Source organism: Boleophthalmus pectinirostris, unplaced genomic scaffold (genome assembly GCF_026225935.1).
Source record: "Boleophthalmus pectinirostris isolate CB_2022bp ecotype Guang Dong unplaced genomic scaffold, ASM2622593v1 HiC_scaffold_2, whole genome shotgun sequence".
NCBI classification, from domain to species: Eukaryota; Metazoa; Chordata; class Actinopteri; order Gobiiformes; family Gobiidae; genus Boleophthalmus; species Boleophthalmus pectinirostris.
This window is the reverse complement of record NW_026571152.1, coordinates 25,783,976-25,797,418: the sequence shown is the minus strand read 5'-3', so window position 1 is coordinate 25,797,418 and position 13,443 is coordinate 25,783,976. Positions and strand designations below refer to the sequence as shown.

Sequence of the window (13,443 nt, the reverse complement as noted above, 5' to 3'; positions counted from 1 at the left end):
TAAAACTACCCCATGTTGTACAAGTCTAAAATGTGGTTATTTATATGTATAATGTCTAAAAAAAACTTATTTGCACATTAATATAACATGAAGCACCCATCTCGTGTACCCACTCTCGGCCTGTTTAATAGCACTGCAGCATCTGTTCAAACACATCACCTTGTTTTATGATAATCTGTAAATACTACAGCACGCCTCATTTAATGGGTCACTCATTTAACAGGCATTTTTAGTACACACATAGATCAAGTTTGTCTAAGAGCCCACCCGTCACGCTCACTGACCCAATAGCACCTCGTTTATGGCTTCATGTCTACCAGGCAAAGATGCCTCATCTTCATTAGGAACAACCCCAGTGGAAATGCACAAACAGACCATGAAAGGCAATGGCAGAGACTTCATACCAACAAGCCTGTCACCATAATTACTATATTGACTTATATATAATATATATGAATACTGTATATGAAAGCTGGAACAATATTTGTGGGTCAGTATTGATTGTGCGTACATTTGCTTTGCACTATTTTAGGTAGATTTTTGGCTATAAGATAAGATTTAAGCTGTAAAAGGCTGACTAAATAAATTCTATGACTCATTACAGATGCAAACTCAGTAATAATAATGCATTAGTCTAGCACTTTTCCAGGCACTCAAAGTGATTTTACAATTTTGGTGCATTATTCATTAATTCCATACTAAATGGCCTGCTACTACTGTAGCCACAGTTGCCTTTGGGCAGACCTGATGGAAACAAGGCTCCCAAACTGCACCATCAGTCACTTCGACCACCACCAAAACTCACACTAACACCACTTTCAAACTAGGCAATCTGGGTGAAGTGGCTTACCTAAGGATACAACAACAGTTTTTGCCACTGGCACCTAATTTTCCCAGCTGTCTCCCATCCAAGTACTAACCAGGCACAGTTTAGCTTCTGATGAGATCAGGCTTTGACAAGGAGGTTTTGGCTGCTAAAAGTGTATTGAAGTGTTTAATTCTGCTATTTATCTTTTACAACTTATGATATAATATTGTAGGTTATTGAGGTAATCATGATTTAGGATTATTGTGTTAGTGGTATAAATTAGTTTTGGTATTATCGTTTATCATCTATATTTTCTATAATTTTTCACACATTAAAATTTATTATAGTAACAGGTCTACATTTAGAATATATATAAATAAATTACAAACTGAAACACTTTCTTTAGTTTTTATCTATGATGGGTCATAGAAGTTATTTATTCAGCCCTCCACAGCTCAAATCTAACAGGAACAATAACAGAAAGTTCCCGACTAGTGCTAAGAAAAAGTACCCCTGATAAATATTGACCCCAAAATATAATGTTCCATCTGTCATATATTGAACGATAAGTCAGTACAGTAGTTATAGTGACAGGCCTTGTCATGTGTAACAAATTCAGCTCCTATAAATATGAACTTGTTTCTCTATTGGCCCTTTTGTATCTGAAATGTAATGCTCAGAGCTGCTCTTATGCGGGGTATAATCTATAGAGCCATAAAACTTGCTTTTCATTAGCCTGTATTAGTTGTGTTTAAACAACTTGACTTGGTAATGGTAACAGATTAATAATACAACTGAATTGCTACTGTCCCATTAAACTGGCAGGAGTACTTTTAATAGTAAAACTTGTTTAGTACATATTAAAAACAGAAATGAAACATAAATATTGTGTCTACTGCGCATATTAGGATACCTGTAAGATTCATGGGTAGTGACAAACTGTTCTTTACTAAGTATAGAGAAGGGTTCATCGGTGGTCATCTGGACTTTTGTGATCATGATTTTCCAGCTCCCATCCAGAAGCCATTTTCAATTGATGGAGCTGGCTTGAGGCACTGGGAATTTTATCCTACTCTGAGTAACTACTAGTATATCCAACCCTCAGATTAGTATAAATTCCCAATGATTCAAGCCATCAATTGAAAATGGCTTCTGGATGGGAGATGAAAAGTCTTGATCGCAAAATGTCCAGATGACCACCGATGAACTCTTCTCTACGCTGAATCACTCCCAGAACGAAGGAATACACCGTCTTCTTTCCTTAGTTTTAGTTTGAGTGTAATAGCAAGAATCACACACAGCCATTGGCACAAACATTAAATCAAGGCTAAATTCACAAAAAGAGAAACCAATGATGGTCTTTTGTGATGGGGGAGCGCTAACCTGTCTGCCAACATGCCACTTTCAATGTAAAAATAGCATCTTTTATTCAGGCCTGGGGTCAGATGAGTCATGCTGCAGTGTGGTTTGTGTTCAGTCTGAAAACAGATGCTTTAGGTCTGCATCTTGTCATGTACTCTGCTTGTCATAATTATCTCCAGGGGAAAAGTATTTCTGAGTTTATTTTGTATAACACGCATATATATATTCAATTGGATTGGGATGTACGTTTTAGGGTTGAAAACAGACAAAACATTGAACTTATTTATATAAAACCTAATTCACAACCAAATGTGAGCCTGTGTTCATTTTGCTGACTATTATATATTGTCATTATTATATCATCAATCCAATCTGTTGGCTGACATAACCAAAACATGAAGCGCACTCATCACAAAAACAATGTTAAAACAGTGACTACATTTCCAGATATATGTTTGTCATTTTATAAACTAAACCAGGTCCAGGCATCAGGATCCAATCTATTTTATAAATTGTATACCTTTGAACCCTCAAACCACCCATGGTCAGCATCTATATAGAACAAATATGGTCACGTGTAAATATAGGGTTGGGTTTGAGAAATAATAAAACAATAGTTAATTGGGCCCAGAGAGTAATTAAAAACCTCTTGAAGGAGTCTATGCAAAAAATGAAGGGAAAATTCACTTCACTTCACTGCTGAGCTCATGTACTACCCTCTCAAAGTAATGTAAGGGTACATTTTGGTATTAAAATTAAATCAGTTGTCAAAGGAAGACTAATATAAACAACCTTCTAAACATATTCCAATGTAACTGTTGTCATAATAACTGATGCGTTTACTCACAGTGCACAGTGAGCTGGACTGAGGCATTGGTCATTCCCACGATGTTAGTGGCGATGCAGGTCAATAAGAAGTTGTTGTCATCTCGACTCACATTCACCAGAGTGATGTTGATCGAGTGAGTGTTCTCATAAAACGTGGCCTTCAGAGACAAATAGCACGCGTTCACACACACAATAGGAGCACAGCACTCGTCAGGTAAAACAGTCCTTCACAGCAATCGCAACTTTGTTTTCTTTTATAATCTTGCATCTTTTTCTTTTAGGTTTGACTGATATATGCTGTGTTTTGTTCTGCATCTAGAACATAACGTATCATAATGTACTTTAAACAACACCAAAGCAAAATGTTGAATTGGAAAATGCTGCTTCTCGTGATTTACACACAGCAACAGTCTACTTGTGATCCATGCTGAGCTTAATTTAAAGATCCTATATTAACACACAATTGACTCTTGTGAGCTTTAAGCCATGTCATAATGTCGTTACCTCCTCTAAAACATACCTGGAGTTGTGTTTTGTTTCATTTACACATGTTTGAGTAACCATCTCGAAAACTTGATATGTGTGGGAGCCTAAACCCATTTTATTTTTTTCATTTCATTTGTTTCATTTCTGAGATAACTATTCTTATTTTGTTTCATTTATTATTTACTTAAAATGCATGATTTTTGGTATTTTGGTAATTCTTTATGGTTAACATGATTATTTGTTGATTAATTGCTAAAAAATCAATTTAAATTTTTTCTTTCAATTAATTACTGCTAATGTTAATTAAGTTTTCTTAAGGAATGTTTTTTTTGTATTATTTTGTGGTCTATGGCTCCTTATTTAAGGCAAGTACAGGTGCACCATGGGAGTTGAGTGGAGCCAAACAGTTTTTTGACTTCCTGTCACCTGTATATTAAAGTTCCCCTTTTTTGAATGGATTTGTATGTCCTCAATTATATGAATACTCTAAACTAATAGTTTTTAACTGCACTTAGATTGCTCTCTGTGGATTTTTTTGCTTTTAAAAGGTGGAACAAGATGTGCAAAGTGTCAAAGTGGAACAGGGTGTTTTCAGTTTGAGAGAAAAACCTAAATATGGAAGATGTGTGTGAGATTGAAACAAAACACAACCTCAGGTATGTTTGTGATGAGGAAACAGCATTATAAAATAAATAAAAAATAGTGTAATATGGGCTCTTTAAGGAGTTGCTGTAAATAGTGTCCACAAGGCTTTAATTGAATTAGAATCAGCACTATCACACAGTCTAACACGATATGCAGGCTAGTTTGAGTGTACCAGCCTTTTGATGATTGATGCAAACAGACACATGTATAAATAATGTATGAACTAGCCACAGCGCCCAGTGCAGAGAGGGTGTGGGGGTACCTCTTGTGCGCCGATGATCGACTTAAGTCCATGCACAGGCCAGTCCACCTCAGGTAATGGAGAACCTGTCCCATTACAGGTGGCAATGACACGGTCGCCCTCCACCACAGTCAGGTTACTGTGGCTCACACTGATGTCTGGCAGCTCTGTGGATGAGACGAGATCAGGTCAGATACAAATGATGACAATGTATTTCAAAAAGGGTGTAAACAAGGATAGTATTTGACATTTACTACTTTAAAAAGTAGAATATGACATTAAAACAAACAACAAATGCTACATTTCTGTATTATTATTGTATACTTTAAAGGTGCATTGTGTAACATTTCTGGTGGAGGGTACACTTTCCTTCATGGAAATGTTATTGCTTTGTCTGGAATATTTCACAGTATGGTATTAAACCTTTTTATCTTCATGGAGACCAAACCAGACCAAGTTACACGTCAGGTCTGTGAAGAGGTGACCCCACTCCCAGTCAGAATTTTTGAGCTATAAAACCACCTGTAATTGAATAAATGTAAGGTAGCGTTGTTTAATGTCATACTGTGGAACTTTCTAGGCAAAGCAATGACATATCCATACATACAAGCTGGTGACAGACCCTCAAGCAAAAAGTTACATAGTGTACCTTTAAGATCAGTATCAGTGTGAATCTATCTGTGAAGAGATAAGTATCATATTCTTCATAGCTTTGATGCGGGGCTTTTCTTTCGTTATGGAACTGGGAACAGATAAAACTTTGGTTTGTGATCTCTTGTAGATAGATTATAAAGGTCAGTTTACAAAAGAAAAACAAGAAACAAAACTATCATCTTTATTGCCTCTCTACATTGGCCATAATATCCTCACTAACCCTGAAATAGACTAAAAGCCCGCCCCACATGAGCTTTATGTATGAACTCACCACACCCGCTGATGTTCATGTCCTGCAGTAGCATTTTCCCATAGTCGTTTTCACAGTACAGCTCCTGACTGCCCAGCCCCGCCTCCCCTCTCTGTTGCCATAGCTGCAGCCACCGGATGCCACAGCCACATTCAAACACCACGTCCTCCAAATGCCTGCAGACAACGAGTGATTCGATTAGTTCAACATTGACATCTGCAGGTTTAGACTCATCAAAATGACAACACAATTCATTACGCAGGCAAGGCGCTCAGTGATCAGGACCTGATGTTGTGCTGTTTTCATCTTTGCTTTGAATGACATGGACCACTCTGCAATTCAGTACAAGTAATGAATACACATTTCTCCTACCAAAAGACTGAAACTTGTGGATCAGGCTGCACAGGCTTGGACGATAGGCTCAGAGTTAATATTTTACATGACAATCAATCAATGTATCATGTTATCTGTATAATGTAGTAGTTATATCTGTCATTTGTTAATCTCTCTGTTTTTGCCTCATTACACATCTATTATTTGTGTATTTTAAAGCAGTTATTGCCTGTGTGAAGTAGACACTAAATCCCCTTTGACCAGACACCCACATATAACACAGTGTAAAAACTGAGCTGAGGTGTTGGACTTCCTTTTTTAACTGCCTCATGACTTACGGCCCTGGTCTAAACCAAATCTATTCATTTTAACTTCCAAGATTATCTGTGGAGCTAAAGATTGGGCATTTCAAGAGGCTATGCTTAAAACAAATCTGATAACTAGACTATGTCAGACTTTTGTCCCAAAATGGCCCCCATAAAATGGCTACCTAGAAAGACAATGATGAACAACATTTTAATTTCCATTTGAACAATGTTACTAGCCTGATTCATCAGCTACTTTCACTTGGAGGAAACCGTCTGACCACTCAACGGTAGGCTGGTACTTTTTTTTATCTAACCAATCGCTGCTATTTGGTCGTGATGTGCTGTATGTAATGCACCGCTAACGGGGCACACTGGTATATTAAGCTTTTCCCAAATCCCGTAGAAAGAAGGGCAATAACATCTTTCCCCTAGATAAAATTCACCAAATATTCTCTTTGTTCTGGCTTTAAATCCTCGATCTAGGGAATAGTTGCTAACACAGAATGTATGACACTTTGCTGATTGGCACTTCCAGGATTCTTGCAAACCATCTAGTGTATTACAATTCTTGACCTAGTCGCTGGAGAGAAATTAAATTGAGCAGAGGCACTAGGTGGTGCCAGCCTGGCTACAATGTTAAAGCTGAACAAAAGTAATTTACTAAAAACAATGCCTCACCCTTGTATTGTATTTTACACATTCATACTGAGCAAGATGGGTGAAGTGTCTTGCTTAAGGACACAATAACAGAGTTTATTTTGAGCAGGAATCGATCCTCCGACCTTCGAATTGTAGCTTCAGTTTCAATTTGATCATCAAAAATAGAAATCGACACACAAAGTACAACCATTTGCAGCAGAGCAGTAACTTCATGACACAGTCAGGTCCATTCAGGTTTTGTGGATAACATAATCCACAGTACATCATGGGTACAGAGCACTCCCATAAATCCAGCCCTAACTACCAGCGGTGCTAACATGGCTACATTTACTCCATAGACTACTGTTGTATTTACGGCCTTTGTCCTGGGCTGATATATACGCACACAGCAGCGCCTCCTCTCGAGTGTCTCTGCTTTGGGGGTCCCACCCATCATCCTGACAGCCATCTCCACCGCTGGACCCTCTCATGTCACTATCCGCAGCTGTGGACATGTTTGTGACACTGAGAATTATAGAGAAGTGAAGGACGAGGAAGGAGCTGCATTATTCTTACTGCCACCAAACAAGAGGTTTCATATGTGAAGATGATCGTGTTGTTGACAGGAGGACGGTGATGCATGGCCGGACTGAAGATGACTATATACTCAGGGGAACACAGTATACATCAGCCCACACTGGTACAGAATATACTGGGCACATAGATGTGGTCACAGAATACAATACAAAGCTCAACCTAATTCCCAATCCTATTACACATTCTCTGCCCTAAAAACAAACTTATTACATAGGATTTAAAGGGCCCATGTTATGCTATTTTCTGATCTATGCTATAATGTTGTTTCCTCATTAAAAAAAATACCTGGAGTTGTGTTTTGTTTCATTTACGCATGTTCAACACACAAACCCTGCATATTTTGGATGAGTTCTTCTCTCTAACGGTGAGAGAAGAAGTCAGAAAACACTCCATACACCTTCTCTAGAATCATTTGGATGATTTCATCTCTAGAACAGAAATCTCTACTGAATAAAATGTCAAAGTTAGCTGTTAACTTGAAAACTACCGCTTCATAACATCACAGGGTAGAACCGAGCATTGTTTGAGTTTGGAGATGTAGAGAGACTAATAATAAAGGATTACAAACATGTAAGACTGAAACAAAAGTAACAAAAGTAACAATGTTCTAACATGATTTAAAGCTCACAAGAGTAAAATTTCAGTAATATAGGATCTTTAATATGTAAAATAAAGCATCTGAGTTCTAGGAGTTGCTTGTAGTAATATTGTGAAAATCATCCATGGAAATAACGGATCAAACAACTTTTTCATTTTAATTTCACAAATGTGCTTTTTTTTTTCTTTTTCTTCTTAATCCGAAGACTTTTCTTTCAGGGCAAATTCAACTAAAATGCACACTCCATAATATGCTCTTCAATCAGGTTACCAAGAGTCAACAGATCTTATTTTATTTTGGTTACTTCCAGTTAGTAGCTAGTACTTGTTTTTTTTGCTTGTTGGTGATCGCAGCTGTCCACAACATGTGCAAAAATGGCTGTTTGGTATTTACAGAACAGTACATGTGTGTAGCACCTTGGGGCATATTGTGATGAATGCTTCCTACAGCCTACACTGTGTATGAGTGCACTGGTCATAAACACGGATACGGCAAGCTCCCAGATCAATAGGCGCATTATTAGTCCTCCCACCTCAAGTTTGATAAATAGAACAAACTGGATTTGTCTGCAGAAGGAAAAACCCACAGGACTCAAACACAAGTAATATCAAGCTGTAAAGCCAAAATAATACCATGGAAATCTACCTTTATATCAAGAAAATAATTTCGTCTGGCAAAAAAAGAAAAAATCTAATTTAAGTCTAACAGAATTATAATAAAACACTAGGTTCACACTTCACGGCGGGTGTGTCGGAGAAGGAGCGAAGAAGAAAGTGTGTGACAAATTGCACCTTGCTCAGATGTTAATAATCACACTGTACAGCTGCATAGTTTCTGCAAGGGTACGGACCTCATTAATAAATGCAACAGGGGGCGCTGTCTGGGCTGGGAGTTATGGCCGTCCAAATAATCCACATAAAATGAATATAGTTGAGTGATCATGCTTACTATTCACTCACAAATGAATATTAAAAAGTCAACACATTTAACTAAAAGGATTATATATATTAAAAAATATATATATATATATTCATCACAACAGCATTTTTTTCTGTATGCCTAATGAACAGCTATGCCTGCTCTTACATACTCCAACAGCATTCTTGTCGTGGTCCCCTTCTGAAAGCTGTCAATCACATATCCTGACCACAATTGCACACGTTCCCGCACCAATATCTTCACCTAAACTCTGCCAACAACCACATTTAAATAGAGCTGCTAAACTGGACAGTGCCAGTGGTCTAAAGAAGAGAGAGAGAGGAGGAGGGCCGTGGTCTAGACATATGAGGAACAGTACAATTGGTCAAACAGGTACGTCAAATTCCGCCCCCTGCAGTCAGGTGTTTGGAATCTGAAACATTGGGTTGTAAACAGGGCAGTCTTTTGTGATGTCACCAACAACTGGAAATTGCAGCGAAAACTACAAGTAGCATAAACTTAGATTTTGACCACAAAGCTGCAAATTTACCTACCAAAATTCACCAAAAAAGTGCTATTATAACTCCATATACACAGTTTAGTAGTCAGGGCAGTCTTGCATGATGTCACCCAACACTTAAAATTGCAGTGGCCACTAGAGACAGCACATACTCATTTTAGTACGTATTTGCTGCTTATGTATACCTGTTTGCACAAAAATTTCCAAAAATGCCATACTAACAGTAGACAATGCTTTTAAAACACCATATACACAGTTTATTAGTGAAAAAAGTTGATTTTGTGTTTAGTTCCACCATAAATTGGGCAAGAGACAGGTACTTTTCAAGCATATTTAGACCTTGAAAAGTCTATATAGCCTACTCTACAAACAATGGCAACTCTTTGATGTATTCCATTTAAGTGGTAAAATCAAAGATGTTGATTGCTGCTTTTAATATATCATTTTATCTCTCCAGCCTAAATTGTATGGCATGAAAGTTAATGAAAAGTACACAGCCAAAAACACATGAAGTCTGTTACCTAACAACATAAGGTGGCCATTAAGAGAAATCTTAACCTTGCACAGATAAAGTTACAGATTTCTTTACAGCATTTAAGATTATTATTATATTATATATCATATTAAATACAATGTACTCAAGGGTCTCCAGATGGGTTATGGAGAACTTACTTACAGTTCAAAAAGCTGCAGCTGATCAAAGACCTGCCAGGACAGTGTGGTCAACATGGGGTTCTTCGACAAGTTTCTGAGGAAAGAAAAACATGAGAATACAGTCAAGAAATATATGATTAGTGTATCTTTAAATACTGAACCAGATATCTCCAGTTCAGTAAGTGTTCAAAATGACCACTTTTGATCTATTAGCCAATTAATATGAGTAGAAAGTTATTTTAACACTGTGGGGAGATGAGAGAAATGATGAAAACTACAGTATGCATTGCTTCACAGTTCCTTCATAATTGTCCTGGTCAGATATGACTCAGTTTTCCCGTAGATGTGAGTCTCACAAACACACATGTGTGTTTCCATGACAACGTGAAGCCTTGGAGGGGAGCTGAATCCAGGCAGCTTCATTATAGTTTTACAGTGTAAAATCAGAATTTGGATTTCACATGAAAAGTGAACACAGCTGAACATTTTACAACAGATATTTATCTTGTGTCAATGAAAATGATTGCAATGTAGTTCTTTTTGTTGTACTTCTTTTTTGTTGTTGTAATCTTTGTTGTGTCATTTTTATTAATGTCCCAAAGAAGATTTGTTTCAGCCTAAATCGCTTTCATTATACTGCGCATGTAGTCTGCTTCAACGCTCTTGGATGAAGTTAAACAGCTCAACAGTAGGCAAATTTTTGTTAACTAAGATATGTAGTATATATATACTATACTATACTATACTATACTATACTATACTATATTTAGTATTTCCACACGTTGGAGACAAAACACAGGTATTTCAGGCCCAGGTGTAAATAACAAAGTGTAGCTCTTTTGTTCCACATTAATGAGAGTGGAGATTATTTCCGTTTGGGCTGCCTCTGTTTTTAAATGAAAACACATTAGTATGGATGTGTCCATGCCTGTGAACATGCAGATGTGTCCTTTACAAAGGTCAACCTGGCTACAATAATGCACATTTAAACCATGCACACGGCGCCTCTGTTATACTCTCTCCCATCAGCGCTCAGCAAATTACTCATGAACATATGGAGGTCACAGGCTGGACGCAAACAGGCCCATATGAAAGTGTGAGTCGCTGGTGTGGGGTACATGCATCTACTTTTCACTGCATACACATCAGCAAGACAGTATGGAATAATGCAATTTATACCATGGTCAGAGAGAATTTTAAGGCTGCTGTGGATTATTTTTGTATAACCACACCACAGGTAGTCCTAGGCCTGTCACCCTAATTAAGATACATACACTTCTCATTCATATATAAATAAAAGCTGAAACAACATTTTTTGGGTCAGTATTTATCGATTGTAAATTTTCTTTGCATTACTGGAAAACAGTTGGTTATTTTTTGGCGTTATGCTACGCTTTAAGCCGTAAAAGGTTGACTAAACCACATATAGAGGCAAACTAAGAACTACAGTGTTTAATTCTTCTATTTATCTATTTAGCAATGTATTTTGTTAACAATATTGTAGCTTTAGAATAAGTTTTGGGGAATAATCCTGCTTTAGGATTTTGTGTCAGTGGCATAAATTACTTTCAGTATTATTGTTTATCATCTATATTTATTTATATACTAAGTGTTATCTAACTGTGAGAGACTCATGCGTTTAATGAAATTTATTATTATATTACTTATTACCAGAACTTCAGATAGAGGCAAGAATATACAAACACATTTGTCTCACTCACAAAAATATAGCCGGTGATGTATCACAGTTGTGTTTAATTCAACAGGAGCTGGCACTGAAAGTTGTGATCAAGTTTAGTGTGAGACCGACAGAAACTTTACAGAGTTTTTGAAGCTGTAATGAGCTATTTTTCACTTTACGAAGACTTTTCCAAACCACGGCTATCTCTGAGTTGGACTATGTGAAACAGAGTAGATAAAACCAAAGCAGTCACATGTGAGCAGACAGCAGGCTCTCCATCCTCCATACACACTCCCATTCGTCAAGCTGTCTCTGCGTTTCCATGGTGATTGTCAGATATCAGCGCCAAGCCAAAGAAATGACTTTAATTATAACCTAATGAGAGCTGCTCCATCACACTGTGAGCGTGTCGCCATGTTTAACACAGCTCCATGGTTAATGTGCTGCCAGGCTAAAAGGGTCATGCTAATAATGGCATTCAGATTAGTCAGGGTCCCATTGGCCTCCTGTCCTCTAGAGCACAGGTACTGCACCATTGCATCATCATACTGGCAAAATTATACTGTTTGTACTAAGGAGTGAAGGAATAGTCCTGCTCCAGACTTGAGCGCAATACACTTTTTGAGCAAAGCATCTTTAGAACTAGCCATATTTACAGAAATTTGGGGGCATGGGGCAAGAAGCCTCACATGGCCCCCTGTAATATAAATTAATAAGAAAAGGGTCCAGTTCTGGGCTGTAAAATTTCGGGGCCTGGAACAACAGAGTCCTTTGTCTCCTCCTGGCTACTGCCTTGCCTATAAACAAAAACGCCATTAATATTGTTCTTTTTTTTTTGGGGAAAGTTGACTTGTTCTCTTATTCATGGGTTTCAGAATGATAAGAAATTAGAACTGTTGTTGTTGTTGTTGGCCTGTCACAATAATACCAATATCACTATGTCCACTTATTGTTCAATATGTGAAAGCTGAAACAAATTTTTTGGAAGGTCAGTATTTATCATGTGTACATTTTCTTTGCTCTAGTGGGGAATTTTGGTTATTTTTTGACTATAAGATAATATTTAATCTGTAAAAGGTTGAATATAGATGCAAACTAAGTAGTGTTTCATTCTGTTTATTTATTGCAGCTTGTGTGTGTGTGTTTTTTTTAACAATACTGTAGATTTAGAGTAGTTTTTGTGGTTTAAATCTGCTCTTGGGTTATTGCATCAGTGCCAGAAAGGAGTTTTTATATTTTCATTTGTCGTCTATATTTACTTCAGCAGCACATCAAAGTTTGTTAATGTGACAGGCCTAAGTGTTGTCAAAACTATGAATAATTAAAAATAGCTTGGCCTAGTATTATATCTTTTGAAAGGAAAACAAATCCTGTCTAGTCTAGTTACCCTAATTTCTATCAACACTGATTTACCGAGACTTGCACAGTCATGCATTAAATCCATTTTATATCATTGATGACGAAAATGAAAATCTTAATCCTTAATTCACCACTCATTACTCACTAGAATAATTTGGATACTAGATAATTTTAGCCCTGGAATTGACTATCTCTACTCAGCAAAAGGTAAAAGGTTATAACTTGAAAACTACCACTACATGACTTCACAAGGTGGAACAGCGTATTTTAAGCTTTGGAGATGTAGACAGACTAATCAAACATGTGCAAATGTGTGTGTATGTGTGAGTGTGTGTGTGTGTGTCTGTTATGGATGAGCTCTCCTTGTTGTTTGAGTATTATACAGTGCAGAGCTGTCATGAATGGATGAGTACAACTGTTTCTCTGCTTCCTGGTCTTGCTTGAGTCTGTCTGATTGCAGCTCATCTGAAGCTGACTCCTGCAGGGTGTGATGTAACTGTCTTTATTATTCATAGACTACTTCATCAGTATTCCTCTCAGCGCACAAACCCACAAGACCGAA

At 37.3% G+C, this 13,443-nt stretch overlaps 1 protein-coding gene across 1 annotated transcript in view; it reads right to left on the bottom strand.

Moving 5' to 3' along the window:
• LOC110169490 (NT-3 growth factor receptor-like) overlaps positions 1–13,443 on the bottom strand; it is a 75,112-nt gene that overhangs the window by 42,040 nt on the left and 19,629 nt on the right. The window contains exons 4-7 of the mRNA XM_055155888.1: positions 9,864–9,935; positions 5,296–5,450; positions 4,392–4,537; positions 3,018–3,156 (exon numbers count right to left, since the gene is read on the bottom strand). Coding sequence (XP_055011863.1) covers positions 3,018–3,156; positions 4,392–4,537; positions 5,296–5,450; positions 9,864–9,935 — 512 coding nt within the window. The remainder of the gene's footprint in view (positions 1–3,017; positions 3,157–4,391; positions 4,538–5,295; positions 5,451–9,863; positions 9,936–13,443) is intronic.